At 63.0% G+C, this 17,540-nt stretch overlaps 1 protein-coding gene and 1 pseudogene across 2 annotated transcripts; both read left to right on the top strand.

Moving 5' to 3' along the window:
* Positions 1 to 6,748: 6,748 nt before the first annotated feature.
* On the top strand, positions 6,749 to 7,651 carry LOC306649488 (large ribosomal subunit protein eL6-like; annotated as a pseudogene). The gene has a single exon. The product of its transcript is annotated as a large ribosomal subunit protein eL6-like (transcript).
* A 2,733-nt stretch (positions 7,652 to 10,384) lies between these two features.
* On the top strand, positions 10,385 to 15,503 carry TEKT4 (tektin 4). Its single transcript, XM_079120071.1, has 6 exons — positions 10,385 to 11,056; positions 12,152 to 12,222; positions 12,543 to 12,686; positions 13,451 to 13,673; positions 14,334 to 14,488; positions 15,236 to 15,503. Exons 1-6 carry the CDS (start codon positions 10,523 to 10,525, stop codon positions 15,447 to 15,449), a joined length of 1,341 nt encoding a protein of 446 aa, XP_078976197.1. The 5' UTR covers positions 10,385 to 10,522; the 3' UTR covers positions 15,450 to 15,503.
* Positions 15,504 to 17,540: the final 2,037 nt, after the last annotated feature.

Below are 17,540 nucleotides of genomic sequence, written 5' to 3'. Positions count from 1 at the left end.
GGGGGAGTTGGTGTCTACTTGAGGACACAGGGCTCCCTTCCTGCCGACCCCCCACTGGCATCTCCCTCTGACCCCTTGCCTCTGGCCAGTGCTAATGAGGCTGTGAGGATGGACGCTACAGCCCGTGCTGGCCCCAGGGAATGGGCGTCTCATCACGGGCAGGGTCCTGGGCCACAGAAGGAGGGTGGGCGGAGTGCGGGGCACCGCCAGGCTGAGGAGCAGGGAGGGGTGCCTAGGGAGGGGCGAGCTGGCTTTGAGGGAAGGAAGCTGGCAGCAGGGGGTCTCTGAGAGCGAGGTCGCACCAGAGGAGGGGTCCTGAGGCCCAAGGTCCTGAACGGGAGCAGGAGGAGGAGGGGTCCTGAGTGGGCAGGGGCAGGGTGGGGTGCTGGTGGGAAGAGGGCGGCCCTGACCTGTGCTTCTCCTCCAGGCACTTAGCTTCCTCCTGGAGCAGACGCGAGCTCTGAGTGCCCTGGATCCGTCAGCTAAGTGGCTCCCGTCCACGGCCACTGCTCCCGAGAGGACCTTTCAGGACCTGGTGTGAGCGTCCAGCTGACTTTCTCCGGGTCTATTTTCAGGGCTTTCTGGACTAAGTGCTGGGTGGGGCCCAGACCCTCCCACCAATTTTTGCCCTCAGGTGGTGGGCACACGGGCTGGCCAGGTCTAGGGTCCTGATGACCCCCAGGTGCACTCGGCATGCCCTAGGTGGGCTGCAGGACCCCCCAGTGTCCTGACCTCAGGGTGGCACTGTGTCCTTCACTGGCCTCCTCCCAGCGGGACAGGGCTGGGGAGGACCAGCACCCTGGCCGCTCTTAGCGCCTGCCCTACAAATGACCCTCCCGCCCTTATCTCGCTCCAGCACACCCCTAATCGGCTCTGTTGCCGCAGACGCTCTACAGAAGACATTTCCGGAGGCTCTCAGCATCACAGCTGCTGAGAGCTCCCAGCGCTGCCCCTCCCGAAGCCTCTGCTGAGACAGCCCACGGTCTCAGGGGCACCCACTCGGCCGGCTGAACCTGAGGACAGCCAGGCGCATGGCCACTAGAGCCCTGCTGGGAGGGCAGTTTAGCTGACTAAAGGAAGGCCAGTGTGGGTGGCTGGCCCCGAAGCAGCAGGAGGCTGAGTGTGACCCCTCCGAGGTTGCTTCCAGGCCCTCGTCCCCAGACCTCACGGTCCGCAGCTCGGGACTGAGCCTGGCTTCTATAAATGCCGCACAGGGCACACACCGTGTCCCAACCTGAGCAGGGAGACACTTCCTTAGAAAGGCCGTGTCACCAAAAGGTCCTTCCTCCTAGCTGGTCTTCCTGGGGCTACAGGGCCCAGGAGTTCAGGATAGGAGAAGCCCCACAGAGGCCTACGGCCCAGGGCAGCGAGGACACCAGTGGTCAGCTTGAGGTCAGAGAGTCAGGGTTTGATTTGCAGTAGTCAGGGGCAGGACATCTCTGTCCCAGATGGGACCTGACGTGCCACCCTCCCCTACTCCAGGCCAGCCATCTGGGCCTCCTTCCTGGGAGGCGCCTTTCACCTGGTCCATCCTATTTCTGGGTGGATGGGCACACAGTGTAGAGGCTCCAGCTAAGTCTCCAGTGAGGCAGGGCTGAATGGGCCCCAGAGCCCCTGCTTTTGAACCCTAGCCTAGTGCCCAGGACCCAGCCCCAGCCCCAGCCTCCACTGTGGCTGCCCACACCTATCCACCTTGGGACCAGGATCCAGTATCTGGTTGGAGTTTTCCCTCCTGGGACAGGTCAGCCCCTCAGCCAGCTGTTTTCACACGGATCTGCTGGATCCAGCCCAGAGCAGACATGGTCAAGACTCCCCATAGGCCCTTCCAAGACCCCCAGACTTGCCCAGGGTAGGAAACTTCATGAGGGACTGGGGAAGTCAGCTTGGAGAGGGCACAGCGAGGCCAGACTGTCATGGCAGGGAGGGACTGCCCAGAGGTGGAGGGGGACTGACCAGAGGCGGACGGAGAGATCAGAGCACTTCTCTCCTCTGCAGTGGGTCCTGCCTTGGGCCACCAGGGCCATTCTGAACAGAATCATGGGCCCCTGGACAGAAGCCATGCTTTCTGCCCACACCTCTGGAGGACAGCAAGCATGCTACCCACCTCTCCCCACAGTTGGGACCCTCAAGTCACTGCCTGGTCCAGGCCCTAGGGAAGGAGGTGGTGGGGATGCTGGGCACTGGGGAGCCTGTCGGGGCAGCAGGCAGGGAGGTCACCAAGGAGCCCAGGGCTGGCTGCTGTGGGTGGGCCGGCCCTTCTGAGTCCTCCTGCTCAGCAGGGAGGCAGGGTGGGTCCTTCCCAGAGTGGGGACTGGAACTGCCAGCTCCTGGCCTGGGTCCCCCCACACTGCAGAGATGTCCTCGGCAGGTGCCGCGAGCTCCTGAGTCCTGTCCCACGGGGTGGGCCCGCTGGTGCTGGGGCTCCGGTGCTGCAGCACTGGGAACTGGCCGAGCTCCTCTGGGCTTCAGGGCAAGCCAGGCTGCCCCAGCCACACACCGCCTGGCGGGGAAGTCGCTGCTCTGACTACCCACTCGGCTGGGGCCTCTTTACTCTGCATCTGTCCCTGACCCTCCACAGCTGGAAGGTCTCCCAGGAGTTTTCAAAGGCTGTCTGGCTTCAGAGCCATCCTCCGAGGAGCAGGAACTGCCCTAGCCTCGGAAACTGGCGGCGACCAAACCCTGGGCCCACGCTGATGGCGGCCCCTCCCCCAGACCAGGCCCCGCAGCCCTCAGGACCCGCCAGCCAAGCCCAGCGCTAGAGAGATTCCCATGCTGGCTGGTGCTCAGGGGCCTTGTCCACATGGAGGGGCAGACAGAGAGCTGCCTCCCTGTCCTGTCCCCAGGCCTGTGACTCAGGTGCCACAGGAGCATCTTGGCCCCTCATCAGCAGACCCTGGGATTCCCACCTGCAGGGGAAGCTAAGGCCTCAGACCCATGACCTGCAGGATCCTCATGAACTGCAATGTAGCCCTCCCCCCTCTGCACCTGGATCCTCTTTGGGGACCACCAGAGGTAGGGCCAGAGGCCACAGGGAGGGTCTGGCTTCTCCCTAGTGGTATCTTCCCACCTTAGCCCCACCAACCAGAGGCACAGGGTGGTGTGGGCCGCCCACCTGGGATTCCAGAGGCCAAGAGTCAGGGTGGGGCACCTGGGGTGAGGCCCTGGGCACGCTTGCTCCTCCTGTGGCGAGGAGGCCCTCGTGACTGCTGACCTGCAGTCCTGGCTGGGTAGACGAAGCAGGAGGAGAACAGACCCTCTGGCCGCCTTGGGCACCCATGGCCTCTTGTGATGATGAAACCAAGGTTCTGGGTGGAGCTCATGGTGAATCTGCCCCCTCCCCCAGATGTCCCCACAACTGCTCAGCATTGGTGGGGAGAGGCTCAGTCCAGGAGATGCTGAGGACTCTACAGGAAGACGTCAGGCTGCGTCTACGTGAATCTGAGCAGAAGGACTAGGAAGGGAGGAGGTGCTTCCCTCGATGGGTAGAGGCTGCCCTGCCTTCATCTGGCCTTCCTCCTTCCGTGGGAAGGGATGCTGGCAGCCCTGTGAGTGTGCAGGAGGGTCCAGCCTCTGGCATTGAGGCCTTTCTTGGGGCCCAGTGAAGCCCATCTCCCTGGGCTGCCCCTTCTCATCCCCAGGACTGAGTCCCCAGTGAGGACATGGCCACAGCCCTGGGAGACCACAAGCCTTGAGCACTCTACCTTTTTGGGGTGTCTGGGAGTGAGGTCACCTTGCAGCACCCCTGCCAGCCTGGGGTCTCGGGCCAGGTAATGGCTCGACCTCTCTGAGCTTCCGCTTTCCTAGCAAGGTGCTTGGGGTTGGGGAGGAGGGCGGCATGGGGCCTGGCAGCTCCTGGGTGCAGCTGGATGGCCAGATGCCTGACCAGCATGGGGGTCACGTTGCTGCTGACGGCTGGGCCTTCAGGGCTGGCATACTTTCCCACCTGCATGGCCTTGGTTGGGATGTCAGCAACCTCCACCAAGCTGGCCCGTCCTGACCTGGCTCTGCAGACGCAAAATCTCTGCTAAATCCTCTATTTAATTTTCTTCTCTAGAAAATCGTAGGCGTTCTGGAGATAAAGCTGAGCTGATAAACTGGGGATTTGGCCATTCGCACAGGCGACAGATCCAGGGTGCCCTCCCCCGCTGTGGGCTGGCACCCTGAAGCAGGCCTGCATCAGCAGGTGCCTGCCTCTCGGCTCCTGGGCACAAGGGGCACCTGGAGAGGACACTCGAGGGTCAGACCCAAGGACACCTACCTGGTCCTGTGAGAAGTTAGAGGACTTCAAAGCCTTTCATAGCCTCCCTCTGGCTATGTGGGCTGTGGGCACCTGGGCCAGCCAGGGATGATGCTTTGCCCCAGGAACCCCCACCAGCTTGATAGAGACCAGGAGGCATCGTCCCTTGGCTGCCTCCTGTCCCTTGGCTGCCTCCTGCCCGGTCAGGGCCTCTTCTGGTTGCCCAACCCGGGTCCAGTCCAGGCCCAGGCCGTCCAGCTCCACGCCCATCATGCTGCCTCAGGGCACCAGGCAGCTTTCGGCCATTTCTTAGTACAAATCTGTCTTAGGCCCAGGACACCCATGTCTGCAGAATGGCCCCTCTGCCGGGCTCTGCCTGCCCTTCTGTGGGTGCCGGTCTTCCGAGGGTGCGTGCAGGGTGTTCTTGGTAGGGAGGCTGCTGCCTCTCCTCCTTGCCCTGCCCCATCCTTTGCAGTCCTTCTCTAGGACTTGGGGGAGATTGTAAAGGCTGGGCTGCCCAGGGCAGGCTCAAGGGCAGCCTGGCTTCTGGGCAGCACCTGCAGAACCTTTCCGGAAAGCTGAATGCACCGATGAGACCTACGGGTGGACAGATGTGGCTCTGCCCACAGCCCTGCCCGCGCTGGGCTCCGGCACTCCCTTGAGGCAGGTGGACAGCTGTCTAGATTTCTGAGGTACCAGCACAGTGGAACTTAAAGCCTGGGGCCAGGCTGCCACTTTCCAAAGGTGTGGTCTTTGAGACTTTCCACGTGGGGTCCACGAGAACCGGAATGCGGGCTGGGGCTGTGGACGAGAGGTAGGGCTCTCTGCCCGGTGCTCAGGGCCCTGGGTTCAATCCCCAGCTCTGCAGAAACACTGGTGCTCACACAAAACCTTCTACCGGCACTTCACTGTGGCACTCTTCCCAAGAGCCACACCAATGCAGGTGGACCACGGCTCCCCCAGGAGGAGGAATGGAGCCCCGCAACCATGCCAGGAACCTGGACGGCACTCGGTGGGGCCAGAGGGGCTGGGGAGGTGGAGGCGTGGCCCTGCGAGTGGCTGGCTGGTGTGACTCACCCACGCCGAGCTGCAGGGAAGACAGTGGGCCTCACCTGAGGCCTGTGTGCTGCTGTGACAGCTGGTTTCGGAAAGGGGCTGCAGAGCTGCCCAGCAGGGTGGCGCAGGAGGGGTCACAGTCCCTGCCTTGCAGGGCACAGTCTGCAGCTGCGCCCATCTGCCCCCATCCCTGCTGGTCTCTTATATGCATGAGCCCCACATCCAGGACCCCTAGTTCCTTCAGCCCCAGAGGTTCTCCTGCCCGGCTGGCATCTGTGGTGTTTCATTTAGGGCTGGAGGTTTATGGCTCCATCTGAAAACACTCTCAGACGGTGGGGGTGAAGGTTGGGGGCTGGTGTCCGGCTCGGCCCTGCTGCCTGGGGCCTTTCTGGGTGGGGGCCTGGCATGGGGACCCCACCAGCCTGCTCTGGATGCACAGGCTTCTCTGGCCTGTGGCCGCCCTGTGCCCCTGGCCAGCCCAGGACTTGGATGGGAAGGAGCTGTGTCCACCGTCCTGCCTCACCTCACACACCATGATGACAGGATACCCCTCACCTCCTTCCACAGGTGGGGAAACTGAGGCATGGTCAGGGAAGAGCCGCGGATCAAGGTCAGGTTTTCTGGGGACATTCTGGGCACTGGGTCACCGGACTGCCTGATGCAGGTCCAGGTGGAGCACCTGGGTCCTGGAGGTGCACCAGCTGCCCAGCCTCAGACAGGTGATCTGCTGCAGTGCCTCTCCTGGGCCCTGCCTCTGTGGCAACAGCCATGGTGCTGGGGCCCCTTCTGCCCCTGCCTCGAGGCCAGGGTGAGAGTGAGGAAGGGAGTCACCAGTCTGTTGGCCTCCGGGTCCATCTGGCCTGCCACATGCAGACACAGCTTAGGCCCTACATGGAGGGGCCACCCCAAACTCCCACGGCACCACACAGATATGGCTTGTGTCCCCTCTAGATGGTGTGGCTAGAAGACTCTTCCTCCAGAAAGCCCTCTAGACCTGCCTCCCCCAAGCCTCTTCTCTCTTGCTTCCTGTGTCCATGGTGCCACACAGTGTCCAGCTGCTGCAGGGCCAGCTCACATCTGTTCAAGCTGATTTAAGTCCTCCTGTTTTTTAAAACATCTTGCTGGTCCCAGGGGAGATGCAGGGACGTGCCACTCGCCATGCCCGGCAGGTGGATCTGCTCAAGCCCAGAACAGCTCCTCAAGCTTCACTCCTGCCAGGACCTGTGCTGTGTGACCTTGGGCCCATCCTGGCTCTCTGGGCCTCCTGGGAAGTGCCTGTCACAGGGGGAGACTGTGCAGTGGAGTGGAGGTGACAAGCTCCTCCTTCCAGGCTGGAGACAGCAGGCAGGGGCCTCTGGCCTGAGGCCAGCTGGCCAGACCCAGCAGGAAGGTCCCTTCTCACCCAGGCCTACCCCAGTGATGGTGTCTGGAGAGTCTTGGGGCAGGACATGATCACCGCTGTCCAGAAGAAGCCCTCTGCACCCAATTGCTGTGCAGGGACAGGTCAAGGACGGGCTTGTCCTCTCCCCATCTTCCACGATGGTGGGTGAAAAGGCTGGGCCGGCCAGGATGGAGAAGAAGCCTGGAGCCAAGAAGGCTGAGCTTAAGGGAGACCCTAAGCCAAGAAACCCAGAAAGGGAAGCCCCCCTGCAGCTGAAACCAGTCCTGGTTAGAGAAATTGGCAAGTACGCCCCGTCTGCGATGTAGTCCCAAAAGTCTGTCCAAGAGGAAGTACTCAGCTGCTAAATCCAAGGTGGAAAAGAAGGAGAAGCTTCTTGCTACTGTCACCAAACCAGTTGGTGGTGACAAAACGGGGGAACCAGGGTGGTTAAGCTTCACAAAATGCCTAGATGCCATCTGGCTGGAGACGTGCCACCAAAGCTGTTGAGCCACAACAAAGGACCCTTCAGTCAGCAAGTGAGAAAACTGACAGCCAGCATCACTCCTGGGACCATCTTGGTCTTCCTCACTGGGTGCCAGAGGCAAGAGAGGGGATTTCCTGAAGCAGCTGAGCAGGGGCTTGCTACTTGTGATGGGACCTCTTTCCCTCAATCGAGTCCCTCTGCGTTGGACACACTAGAAATTTTGTTATCACTACCTCCACAAAGGCCAATATCAGCAACGTAAAAATCCCAAGGCACCTCACTGACACTGACTTCAAGAAGTCAGAGAAGCCCAGACTCCAGGAAGGCGAGATCTTCAACACAGAAAGAGAAGTACGGGATTGCAGCGCGGCGCAGCGTTGATCAGAAAGCTGCAGACTCACAGACTTTACCCAGAATCAAAGCTATGCCTCAGCTCCAGGGCTACATGCGATATGTTCAAATTGGTGTTCTAAATTTCTTACCAAGAACCTAATTAAATAACTGATACATTAAAAGACAAAAAAAGAAGGTCAAGGACAGTCACAGCATTTCCGGGGAGGAGCTTGAGGTCTGATCTGCAGGTTAGGCCAAGGTCATGTCCCTGGGTGAAATCAGGATGGAGCCCTGGGGTCCCTTGGGCTGCCGGGGCCCAAGGTCATTATCACAGGTCCTCTGTAGCTAGGGTCAGTGACTCTGCAGTCAGCCTGGTATATCAAGAGCATGAGTCAACAGGACATTGCTGGGGCAGGGTTGGGTGGGCTGGGGCCAGGGCAACCTCCCACCCATCCTCCATCCCCCGAGAAGCCCCCTCTGACAATCTTGGACGGTGGTCCTTGTCACAGAGACGCATGACTCGGATCCAGGCCCCGCCTCCACACAGCCCCTGGGTCACTGCCTGCAGCCACCCGCTGACCATGGCCTGCTCTCTCCAGCCCTGTGCTTGAGCAGGGCTCCAATGGGCAACCACGGGCCCTGGCTCGGGGCTGCCTGGGGCTTGCGAGGTGAGACCTCCCTGGTTAGGAGCGTCCTTTGTGTCTGCCCTGGGAGGAAGGTGGTCCTGGTGCCTGGGGTGCAGGCACTGTCCAGATGGGCCCAGGGCCCCTCTGACCCCACTGAGGTTCCAGATCCAGAAGGGGAGGGGTGCCGGGCCCACGCCCCAAGACCCAGTCCTCCTAGCGGAGATGAGATCTGGAAACCAGCACAGCCAACAGGCCTGAGCACCACAAGCTCCCGCTCAGCCCCAGCCACACCCAGCCAGCTGCCCAGCCCGCCCTGCTCACGCAGCCCCTGCATGAGCTGTGAAGCCTGGCTGCCTGGGGCAGGAAGATCTCAAGGTCACCATTTACCGGCCTCCACTCAGTCCATGCCCACGGCAGCCCTGAGCAGGCGGGGAAACTGAGGCTGGGAGGGCCTGGCCTGGCTACGAGGATGGGGCAGGAGCTCTTCCCAGGACACCTTCACCTCTGGCCTCTGAATTGAGGGCCAGGGACAGTGACTGAGAGGGACAGGCCCTCCCCGTCCCCCCAGGGACTCTACCAAGTCCTAACCCACCAGGCTGTAGGGCTGGGTGCCCTGGAGCTCTGCCTGGGGAGTCACGGGAGTCTGCGTTGAGACGTAGACTCCGCTGGTCTGGGAGCCTCACAGGAGCAGGGCCCACCCACCCTGCGCCCCTGGAAACTGAGGCTGAGGGTCACTGAGCTTGGCTGGGGCCGGGCCTCCTCTTCCTTCTCAGTCCCCCTGGTGTATGGGCCAGGGATGGAGGCCTGTGCCTCTGGGGTCACAGAGGGGCTTGAGGATGGGTCCCAGGCCACATGAGCCCCCAGGGTCCCGCCTCCCGCCCCTGAAGGACAGCAGGAACAGCTGCTCAGTCTTGTCAGGGGAAGTCTCAGGACTGCTGTCCCCAAAGCCCATAAGCACAAAAGCAACTGCTGCATGGGTGGTGCAAGAGCCCCTCTGCGCATGGGGGCGATGACCGGCCGGACTGCACCTCCATAACAGCAGCAGGACTGAGAACCTGGCTGCCGAGGTCTGGCCAGGGGAGGGCACCGGGGGCACAGCCTGGCAAAGGCAGAGCCCACGCTGGGGTGTCAGAGGAGGAGCCTGGGGTCCCTGTGGCTGGGCTGGGGGCCGGGGGAACTGGAGGGAGAGGAGGTGGAAGTGGGTGGGACCACGGGACCCAGGTCGAGGCTGGGTGCAGGACTCATGCTAGGAGGACTGTGCGTGGTGGGGTGCCTCCAGGGGAATCAGCAGGAGCCGCTGCAGGGCCACCCAGAGCAGAGTGGTCGGGAACAGGCGCCCAGAGGCATTCCGCAGCCGATGGCGCCATCTGCTGGCCATGTTGGGTGTTGCCCGGACCTGGGGTCTCCCCTGGCCCAGGATGGACAGGGCCTGTTTCCTGAGCGCTAGGACACACTGGGCAGACCTGCCTCCTCCCTGCAGGGTGGCTTTGACTCTCTGATTTCAGGCACAGGTTGGATTCGACCTCTTTAAGCACACACCCACCTCCTGGCCCTGTCCCAGAAAGACCCTGTCAGGGACAGCGAGGAGTGGAAGAAGGGCCTGGCACTCATGCAGCGGACCCAGAACAGATGTGACCAGGGTTCCAGTGGCCACTGCCCTGGGCTGTCCCTCAAGTGTGAAGTGGGGGCCAGGGTAGGAGTGGGACTCTTTCCCCTGGGGCTGTGAGGCTCTGACTGTGGGTAGGGCGGCAGGTTAGGGGTTGGCCGAGGACCACTGGCGTGGAGTGGGCTAGGGTTGGGGACACGGGGCCAGGGAGAGGAGCCACCTCAAGGACTGCAGAGAGCAGGTGGCACTGTCTGTACCAGTGCCCACCCCAGGCCCATCCCTGAGCCCTGACGGCCCCTCCCTCCCAACAGGGCCTCTGAGCAGGCAGAGCCTCGCTGTCCTGCTATGGGGGCAGAGAGCCCAGCACAGGGCCAGGCATGGAGAACAACCCCAGGAACAGAAGGTCAGGGGAGCCAACGAGGGTGACAGGGTGCCCAGGGCTGCAGGATCCCTCCCCTGCTGTGTCTCCCGGGACAGAGACTCTGGAGGCCTGGGCCTGGCCCCAGGACCCTCTAAGAGATCTGCACCCTGGGCAATGAAGGGGGGGCGGGGCCTGCCTGGCCCTTTAAGAGGCAGTTCTACTGGGCCTGATTGCCCCCTCCCCCGAAGGAGGGGCCCTGCTGCCCAGCAACAAGAGGCTCTCCTGTGCCGTCTTGTCACTGGGGTGACCAGGAGCTGCGTCCTCCTGGGACAGAGTGGCCGGTGCCAGTGCTGCCTTGCTGACCTGCCTGTTGACTGCCAGTGACCCACCCCCTCGTGCCCCACCCCGGCCCCAGCTGGGCAGTGGGCAGCTGGCACCATGGCACAGACGGATGTGCTGCTGACCAAGCAGCCGGCCCCGCAGACGGTGCCGCCGTGTGAGCTGTCCCCCAGGGAGTACGATGTGGCCTGCAACACGGGGGCCTACACGTCCTCGGGCCTGGCCACCGCCGGCTTCCGCACGGCCAAGTACCTGATGGACGAGTGGTTCCAGAACTGCTACGCCCGCTACCACCAGGCCTTCGCGGACCGCGACGGCTCCGAGCGGCAGCGGCACGAGAGCCAGCAGCTGGCGGCCGAGACGGCGGCGCTGGCCCAGCGCACCCAGCAGGACTCCACACGCAGGGTGGGCGAGCGTCTGCAGGACATGCACTGCTGGCAGTCGGAGCTGCAGCGCCAGGTGGGCCAGCTGGTCGCCGACACCGACCTGCTGCTAGCCCAGAAGCAGCGGCTGGAGCGCGCCCTGGACGCCACTGCGGTGCCCTTCTCCATCGCCATGGACAACCTGCAGTGCCGGGAGCGGCGGCAGCACCCGGACCTGGTGCGGGACCACGTGGAGGTGGAGCTGCTGAAGGTGGGCAGAGGGCCCAGCACCCGCCCGGGCCCATCCGCCTGCAGACCCCCGAGCCTGGGGAGAGGAGCCTGGCCCTGAGTCCTGCCCCGTCCACACGATGGACATGTAGGACCCCAGGGCTGCGGGGTGGGGCGGCCCAGAGCCTCTCACACCTGCTCGGGCCGCAGGAAGCCCTGCCTCACCCTTGAGCCCCCTTCTCCTCCGAATGTCCCCTGTCCCTATCCAACCTAGCTTGTCATGCTGTTGGGGGCCCCAGCGGGATTAGGGAGCTAACAGGCCTGGCCGCTCCTCCTGGCTCTGCAGAACCCCGAATCTCTCAGAGCCAGGTCTCTGCGTGAACAGGCCTGGGGCAACTATGAGATCCAGGGCAAGGAAGAGCCAGTCCCGGGGCCTCAGGCAGCCCTGCCACAGCCCAAGCTCAGGCAGGAACGCAGGGCCCCCCACTCACATTCTCTGCCCATGCCACCCCACCCCCTCACTCAGCACTCCCAAGAAGAACACCAAGGAGGTGCGGGGATGGGGACAGAGGAGGAGGGTGTGGGATCCTACCAAACCCAGGTCACAGGGAAAGGGGTCCTTCACACCCAGAACAGAAGCCCACTGCTGGGCTCTGCTGTGCACTCCTGCCATCCCAGCAACCTGGGAGGCTGAGGCAGGAGGAGCCCACGTTTGAGCCCAATGTGGGCAACTTAGTGAGACCGTCTCAAAATAAAAAGAATAAAAAGGGCTAGCGGAGTAGCTTAGTGGTAGAGCAAACCTGGGTTCAATCCCCAGTAACAACAAGAAGGGGACCCAGCACCCCCTTACATTCTTGATCCTTAGGGGTCCTCAGAGAGTAAGGCCAACGCCCTCTGTGCATGGGTGGGCTTTGGGGATAATCCAGAACCTGCAGAAGTTGTCTCAGGTGACCTTCCCAGCAGCCCTTAGAAACTACTGGAAGAAAAACCCCACCAAAAAGAAGCTGTTCTCCAGGGAAGAGCAGCGGGGACTGGCTGGACCCAGGGGCTGACCACAACCTGCTGCCCAGGCCTCCTCATTCTCACCAGGGTGAGGGGCAGGAGGGCCGCTGCTCAGGAGGGGCTTCCTTCTCCCCAGGAAGCCGAGCTCATCCGGAACATTCAGCAGCTTCTGAAGAGGACCATCATGCAGGCTGTGAACCAGATACGGTGGGTTGCAGTGGCCTCCAGGGTGGCCTGGGGTGGCCCATGTCCCAGTCACCAGGTTGGCTGCGGGGTGGGACATGGGGGACATGACCCTGTGGCTCAGAGGGGAGGGGGCTGCCAGGTCACAGGACAGGGTTGCACTTTCAGTTAGGCCAGCTTCTGTTCTGAAGTCTCCTACTTGGGGGGCTGCCCTGGCATTGCAGGCCTGGAGATGAGCTGCCTCCTGCAGTGCAGCTGGCGCCCCAGTGCAGGCGGGAGGGGTTATGGTCTGGTGTCTGGCTGGTCCAGAGCACCCTGGCCCAGATGTGCCCTGCCCTCCCCAGGCTGAATCGCCAGCACAAGGAGACTTGTGAGATGGACTGGTCAGACAAGGTGGAGGCCTACAACATCGACGAGACCTGCGCTCGCTACCACAACCAGAGCACCCAGGTGCAGTTCCATCCACACTCCACCAAGTTTGAGGAAAGGTGGGACCCCAGTGCAAGCCCACCACCCGCCCCCAGCCCTGGCTGCCTCCACCAGGCACTGGCTGCCGAGATCTCCAGGACCCCTTCCCTCAGGCCCCAACACCCTCACTGCCCAGGCGGCTTGGGCAGTGGTCTGCTCCCTGACCCACAAGCGGACAAGAGCTCTTGTACTCCTGTCATCCCAGGGGTTTGGGAGGCTGAGGCAGGAGGATCTAGAGTTCAAAGCCAGCCTCAGCAAAAAAATCAGGTGCTAAGCAATTCAGTGAGGCCCTGTCTCTAAATAAAATACAAAACAGGGCTGGGGAGGTGGCTCAGTGGTCGAGTGCCCCCGAGTTCAATCCCCAGTACCCATGCCCCAAAAAGACCCCTGCCCCAGTGCTCATGCAGCTCACGCAGGGCCAGGGAGGCAGGCCTCTTTGCGTTTCCGCACGCGACCGGCAGAGGGCACCCGGCACCCGCAAGGGGCTGTGCCGCTTGGGGCGGAAGACGGTGGGGACGTGGCTAGGCCTTGCGGGAGAGGGGAAGGGCGCCAGGGGACGTGGCGGGGCCTTGGGGTCGGAGAGGAGAGCTCGTGGTGGCGAGGCGGAGGCCTTGGAGGGAGGTGGCTGGGCCACGGGATGGCAGGGGCATGAGGGGCGCTACAGGGCAAGCCTACCGGGAAGGGTCACTTGGCGAGCTTGGTGGGGGCCCTGGGCGGGAAAGCACGCGGGCAGCGCCAGAGCGGTCCGCACAGTCCACCCTACCCGCCACGTCCCCGCCCGCAGCGCCTCCACGACCGAGACCTGGGCCAGGTTCACCCAGGACAACCTGCTCCGCGCCGAGCGCGAGCATCTGGCCTCGGTCAACTTGCGGACTCTCATCGACGCCATCCTGCGGGACACCAGCGAGGACCTGCGGCTGCAGTGCGACGCCGTCAACCTGGCCTTTGCGCGCCGCTGTGAGGAGCTGGAGGACGTGCTCCACAAGCTGCAGTTCCACCTGCGCAAGGTGAGGTCGCGGGGACACACTCGCCCCTGGAACGCCCGCCTGGGACTCGCCCACCCAGTCGCAAGCCGCTCCCGACTCGCTTGCCTGGGGCACGCCCCCACGTGGGCCTCCGGGACACGCCCACTCCCGGGAATTCCGGCCCCATGGCGACTAAAACAGCTGGGGATCCTCTGTGGCGCCTGGCCACCCTATGCCCAGCCCTGACCCGCCTCATCCCCTGCCCTCCTCTGCCCTGCGAGACCCCAGAAGGAGGCATTCTGACTCATTAAGCTGGTGTAAAACCAGGTTCCCTTGGGCGTTGCACCTTCCTGGGTGGTTGGCAAGCAGGGCAGTCTGCAGGGTGGGCCAGGGGAAGGAGGTGTGGGCCCAGTGTGTCTTGGCCTCCCTCTGGCTCCAGGCATTTAGCACGGCCTTGGCTTGCCTCTAAGCCCCACGAATTCTCCACCAGGGTTGGGGCCTGTTGACCACCAGGGCTCCGGGCTCTCAGGACGGAGCTGGGATATAGCAGGCTGCACTGGGTGCCCCTGGATGGGGCTCCTGCTGGACACAGCCCCAGGCCTGGGGTGTCGCCAGCCAGGCCTGGACAGCAGGACCAGAGTGGGAGGAAGTGCTGGGGAGGGAGACAGTGGCAGCTCAGGGCCAAAACTCTGTTCTCTGCAGACGCTGCGGGAGATCACGGACCAGGAACACCAGGTGGCAGTGCTGAAGCAGGCCATCAAGGACAAGGAGGCCCCGCTGCGAGTGGCCCAGACCCGCCTGTACCAACGCTCATACCGGCCCAATGTGGAGCTGTGCCGGGACACCGCCCAGTTCAGGTACCCAGAGTCTCTGATCTCCCTCAGCCATTGAAGACTCACACACAAGCAGACAAGGACACTGGACATGATCCTGGGTGGGGCTTGCATGTCAGGGTCCCCTGTCACCCAGGGCTGTCTGGTCTTCCTGCAAGGGACCTCAGGGCCTGACAAGCTGAGCTTCTGAGGCCACAGGCCCAGAGGGAGGCCCTGTGGGCCCGTCTGTCCACCCTGCCCCTCTGCTGTTAAGTGATCATGTGCCTGCTGAGGCATGAGTGGGTCACAAGCATGTTTACCTAGTTTATCAAGTGCCCAGTTGCCCTTCTAAGTGTGAGTGCCCCCTTCTTCCTGCTTCCCTGTCCTTCAATTTGTACAAGAAACTGGAGTCCTCACTGGTTCCAATGGTGGGTCCTGTGTCCAAACATAAGGGATTGAGCCTGGTCAGCGGGTCACTGCTTACCGTGGCCGCTTGGTGCTGCTATTGCACAGGGTCCTGTAGAGCCCAGGGCAAAGCCTCCATTTCTGAGCTGGGCGCAGCCGGTGTAGGTCGCCCTTGGGCTTGGAGAGAGAAGCCTCTTCCTTCACGCTGTGGCCTTGAGGCTCCACCCAGGGGCGGGGCCCTCGCCCTGACCTGCATGCCGGAGGGGCAGCTTTCTGCTGGGTTCCCTGGGACTCCTGGGGTCAGGACCTCCTGCCTGCTCAGAGCCCCACCCCTGGAATGCTGCTCCCTGCCCCGCCCGCTCACATGCCCCCGCCCGCCTGCCACAGGCTGCTGAGCGAGGTGGAGGAACTGAACATGTCCCTGGCTGCCTTGCGGGAGAAGCTCCAGGAGGCAGAGCAGGCGCTGCGCAACCTGGAGGAGACGCGGCTGGGCTTGGAGAAGGACATCGCCATCAAGACCAACAGCCTGTTCATTGACCGCCAGAAGTGCATGGCCCACCGTGCCCGGTACCCCAGTGTCCTTCAGCTGGCCGGCTACTAGTGATCGGTGCTGGTCACTAGGTGCCTGCCCCAAATAAAGAACATGTTGGCTTTCTGCAGATGTGTGTGGTCCAAGGTGGAGTCCAGTCACTGTCCATCTGGGCAGTGTCTCCCACCCTGTGCAACCAGGCTTTGCCTGTGGACTCTATTGTCCCGGCTGGGGAGATGAGGGCTTAGAGCTGAGGGCAGTGGCCCCATGCCTCAGTGGGCATGATCAGTGCAGGTGAAGAGAGGCTCTCCCAGCCCAACTGCATTGCTGCTCTGTCCAGCCCAGAGCAGGGCTGTCCTCCTGGGCTGCCCCTTCCCTCTAGGCTGGCTCCTCCCTGCATTCTTCAACCTTGAGCATCCTACTGGGGTCACCTTGTGGCTCCTCCCCCACGCCCCAGGCCATACCCTCAGCTCATGTATCCTCAGGACAGGCGGCTCCTTCTCAGCACACCCCAGATGGGACCCAGGAAAGGGGCTGGCCACACTCTGAAGAGTGGGGAGGGGGTCCTGTCTCTGAGGCCCAGGCCCACAGGGCCCTAATCCCACCCTACAGGGGACAGGGGAGGGGACCAGAGTTGCAAGCCGCTCCCCAACCATCTGCCCTGCCGCCCCTGCCCCCACCACCTACTGACTCCTACAGAGGCCACTCCAAGTCCCTGTGTGGACCCCTGCAGGCACAGACCCCAGAAGAGCAGGCAGGAGGCAGAGAGCCTGCCTGGGAGTCATCCTCCAGCTGAATGGGGATGTGGGCAGGCTGAGTGGGGGCATGGGGCAGGGAAGGCTTCCTGAGGGAGGCCCAGGAAGTGTGAACCAAGGCATGAACCCTGGACTAGGGCAGGAGGTGACCATGCTGGACGAGAGAGTCCCGTAGCCTCTCACCCTCTCTGGTGTTCACCTGGGCCAGGCCCTTGGCTCACTGGACTCTCACTGCCACCAACAGGGGGAGGGGAACATGGCCCGGGCGGTGCAGCCTCCTGCTTCCTGTGAGGGTCACTCCCACGTACCTGCCAGCCTGACCTGCTAAGAGCAAGCCTTGTCTGCGGGCTGCTGACAGGAGGTCCCCCACCCCCAGACTCTGCATGGCAGCCCCCTTCCTCCCATGGCCTTGACACTGGCCGGCAAGGCAGTGACCGTGGGAGAGCCCCCGGGTCCCTCCAGAAACGTTGCCACCTGTCCCCACAGAAACCACCGCCTCTCACGCGGCTGGTCACCGCGGCGACAGCCAGAGCCTGCTCCTGCTTTCTGCCGTTTAATCCACCTTGGTCACTGCCACCACGGGGCCCCAGGAGAGGGACAGCCCAGGGTTCTGGGTTGGCAGAGGCTTGGGCTGTTGCCCCTCAGCAGCGCATGGACAGATGGCCTGCATCCCTCTGCAGCTCATGAGCAGGGGTCCAGGAGCACGGCCAGCCACACCACCCTGGGGGCCGGGAACTGCTCATGCCATGTCTGTGCCGCTCCTCAAAGCCCCGCAGGCCACCAGGCAGGACTGGGGCAGTGACCCCGCAGCACCCTGCAATCCCTGCCTCTTGCAGTGTACACCCCAGGGGCCAAGTTGCTGGGGTGAGTCACCAGTCCAGACCCCAGGATGCCACTATCAAGGAGGGAGCCGGGCTGCCTGCCTGGAGGAGGGATGGGAATGACCGGACCTGTCTCCTGTCCTTGGCTCTGGGCAGAGCGGCTGCCCCAGGAGGCCCAGGTGCTCCCCGGGAGGGTGAGGCATCCCTTGCTGTGCCCACCGTGCGCCCTGCCCCCCACGGCCAGCAGCAGATCATCACCAGCTCTTGCAGCAAAGTGTCCATGAAGAGGCTCAGGAGATAATAGCCGTCTGTGCCTTTGCTCCGGCCCCATTATCACTGCCCGCCCATCAGTGCGCAGGGCCCTCGTCCCTGGTATGGAGAGTGGCAGGTGGATGGGCTGAGGAGCGTGGGAACCGGGGGGCTGGTCCTGGGTGAAGCGCCTCTTCCCCGTGCTGCAGGGGTGCAGGCGGAGTCACGCCAAACACACCGCGTTCTGGCTGCTTCAGCTCTTGTGGCCTCCGAGGGTCTTATGTGCACTTTACAGCTGCAGAAAGAGAGGCACAAGTGTCCCTGGGCCTCTGCATCCC

Source organism: Sciurus vulgaris, assembly GCF_902686455.1.
Source record: "Sciurus vulgaris genome assembly, chromosome: 18".
NCBI lineage: Eukaryota > Metazoa > Chordata > Mammalia > Rodentia > Sciuridae > Sciurus > Sciurus vulgaris.
Note: the sequence above shows the minus strand (reverse complement) of the source record. Positions and strands in the feature narration are given on the sequence as shown.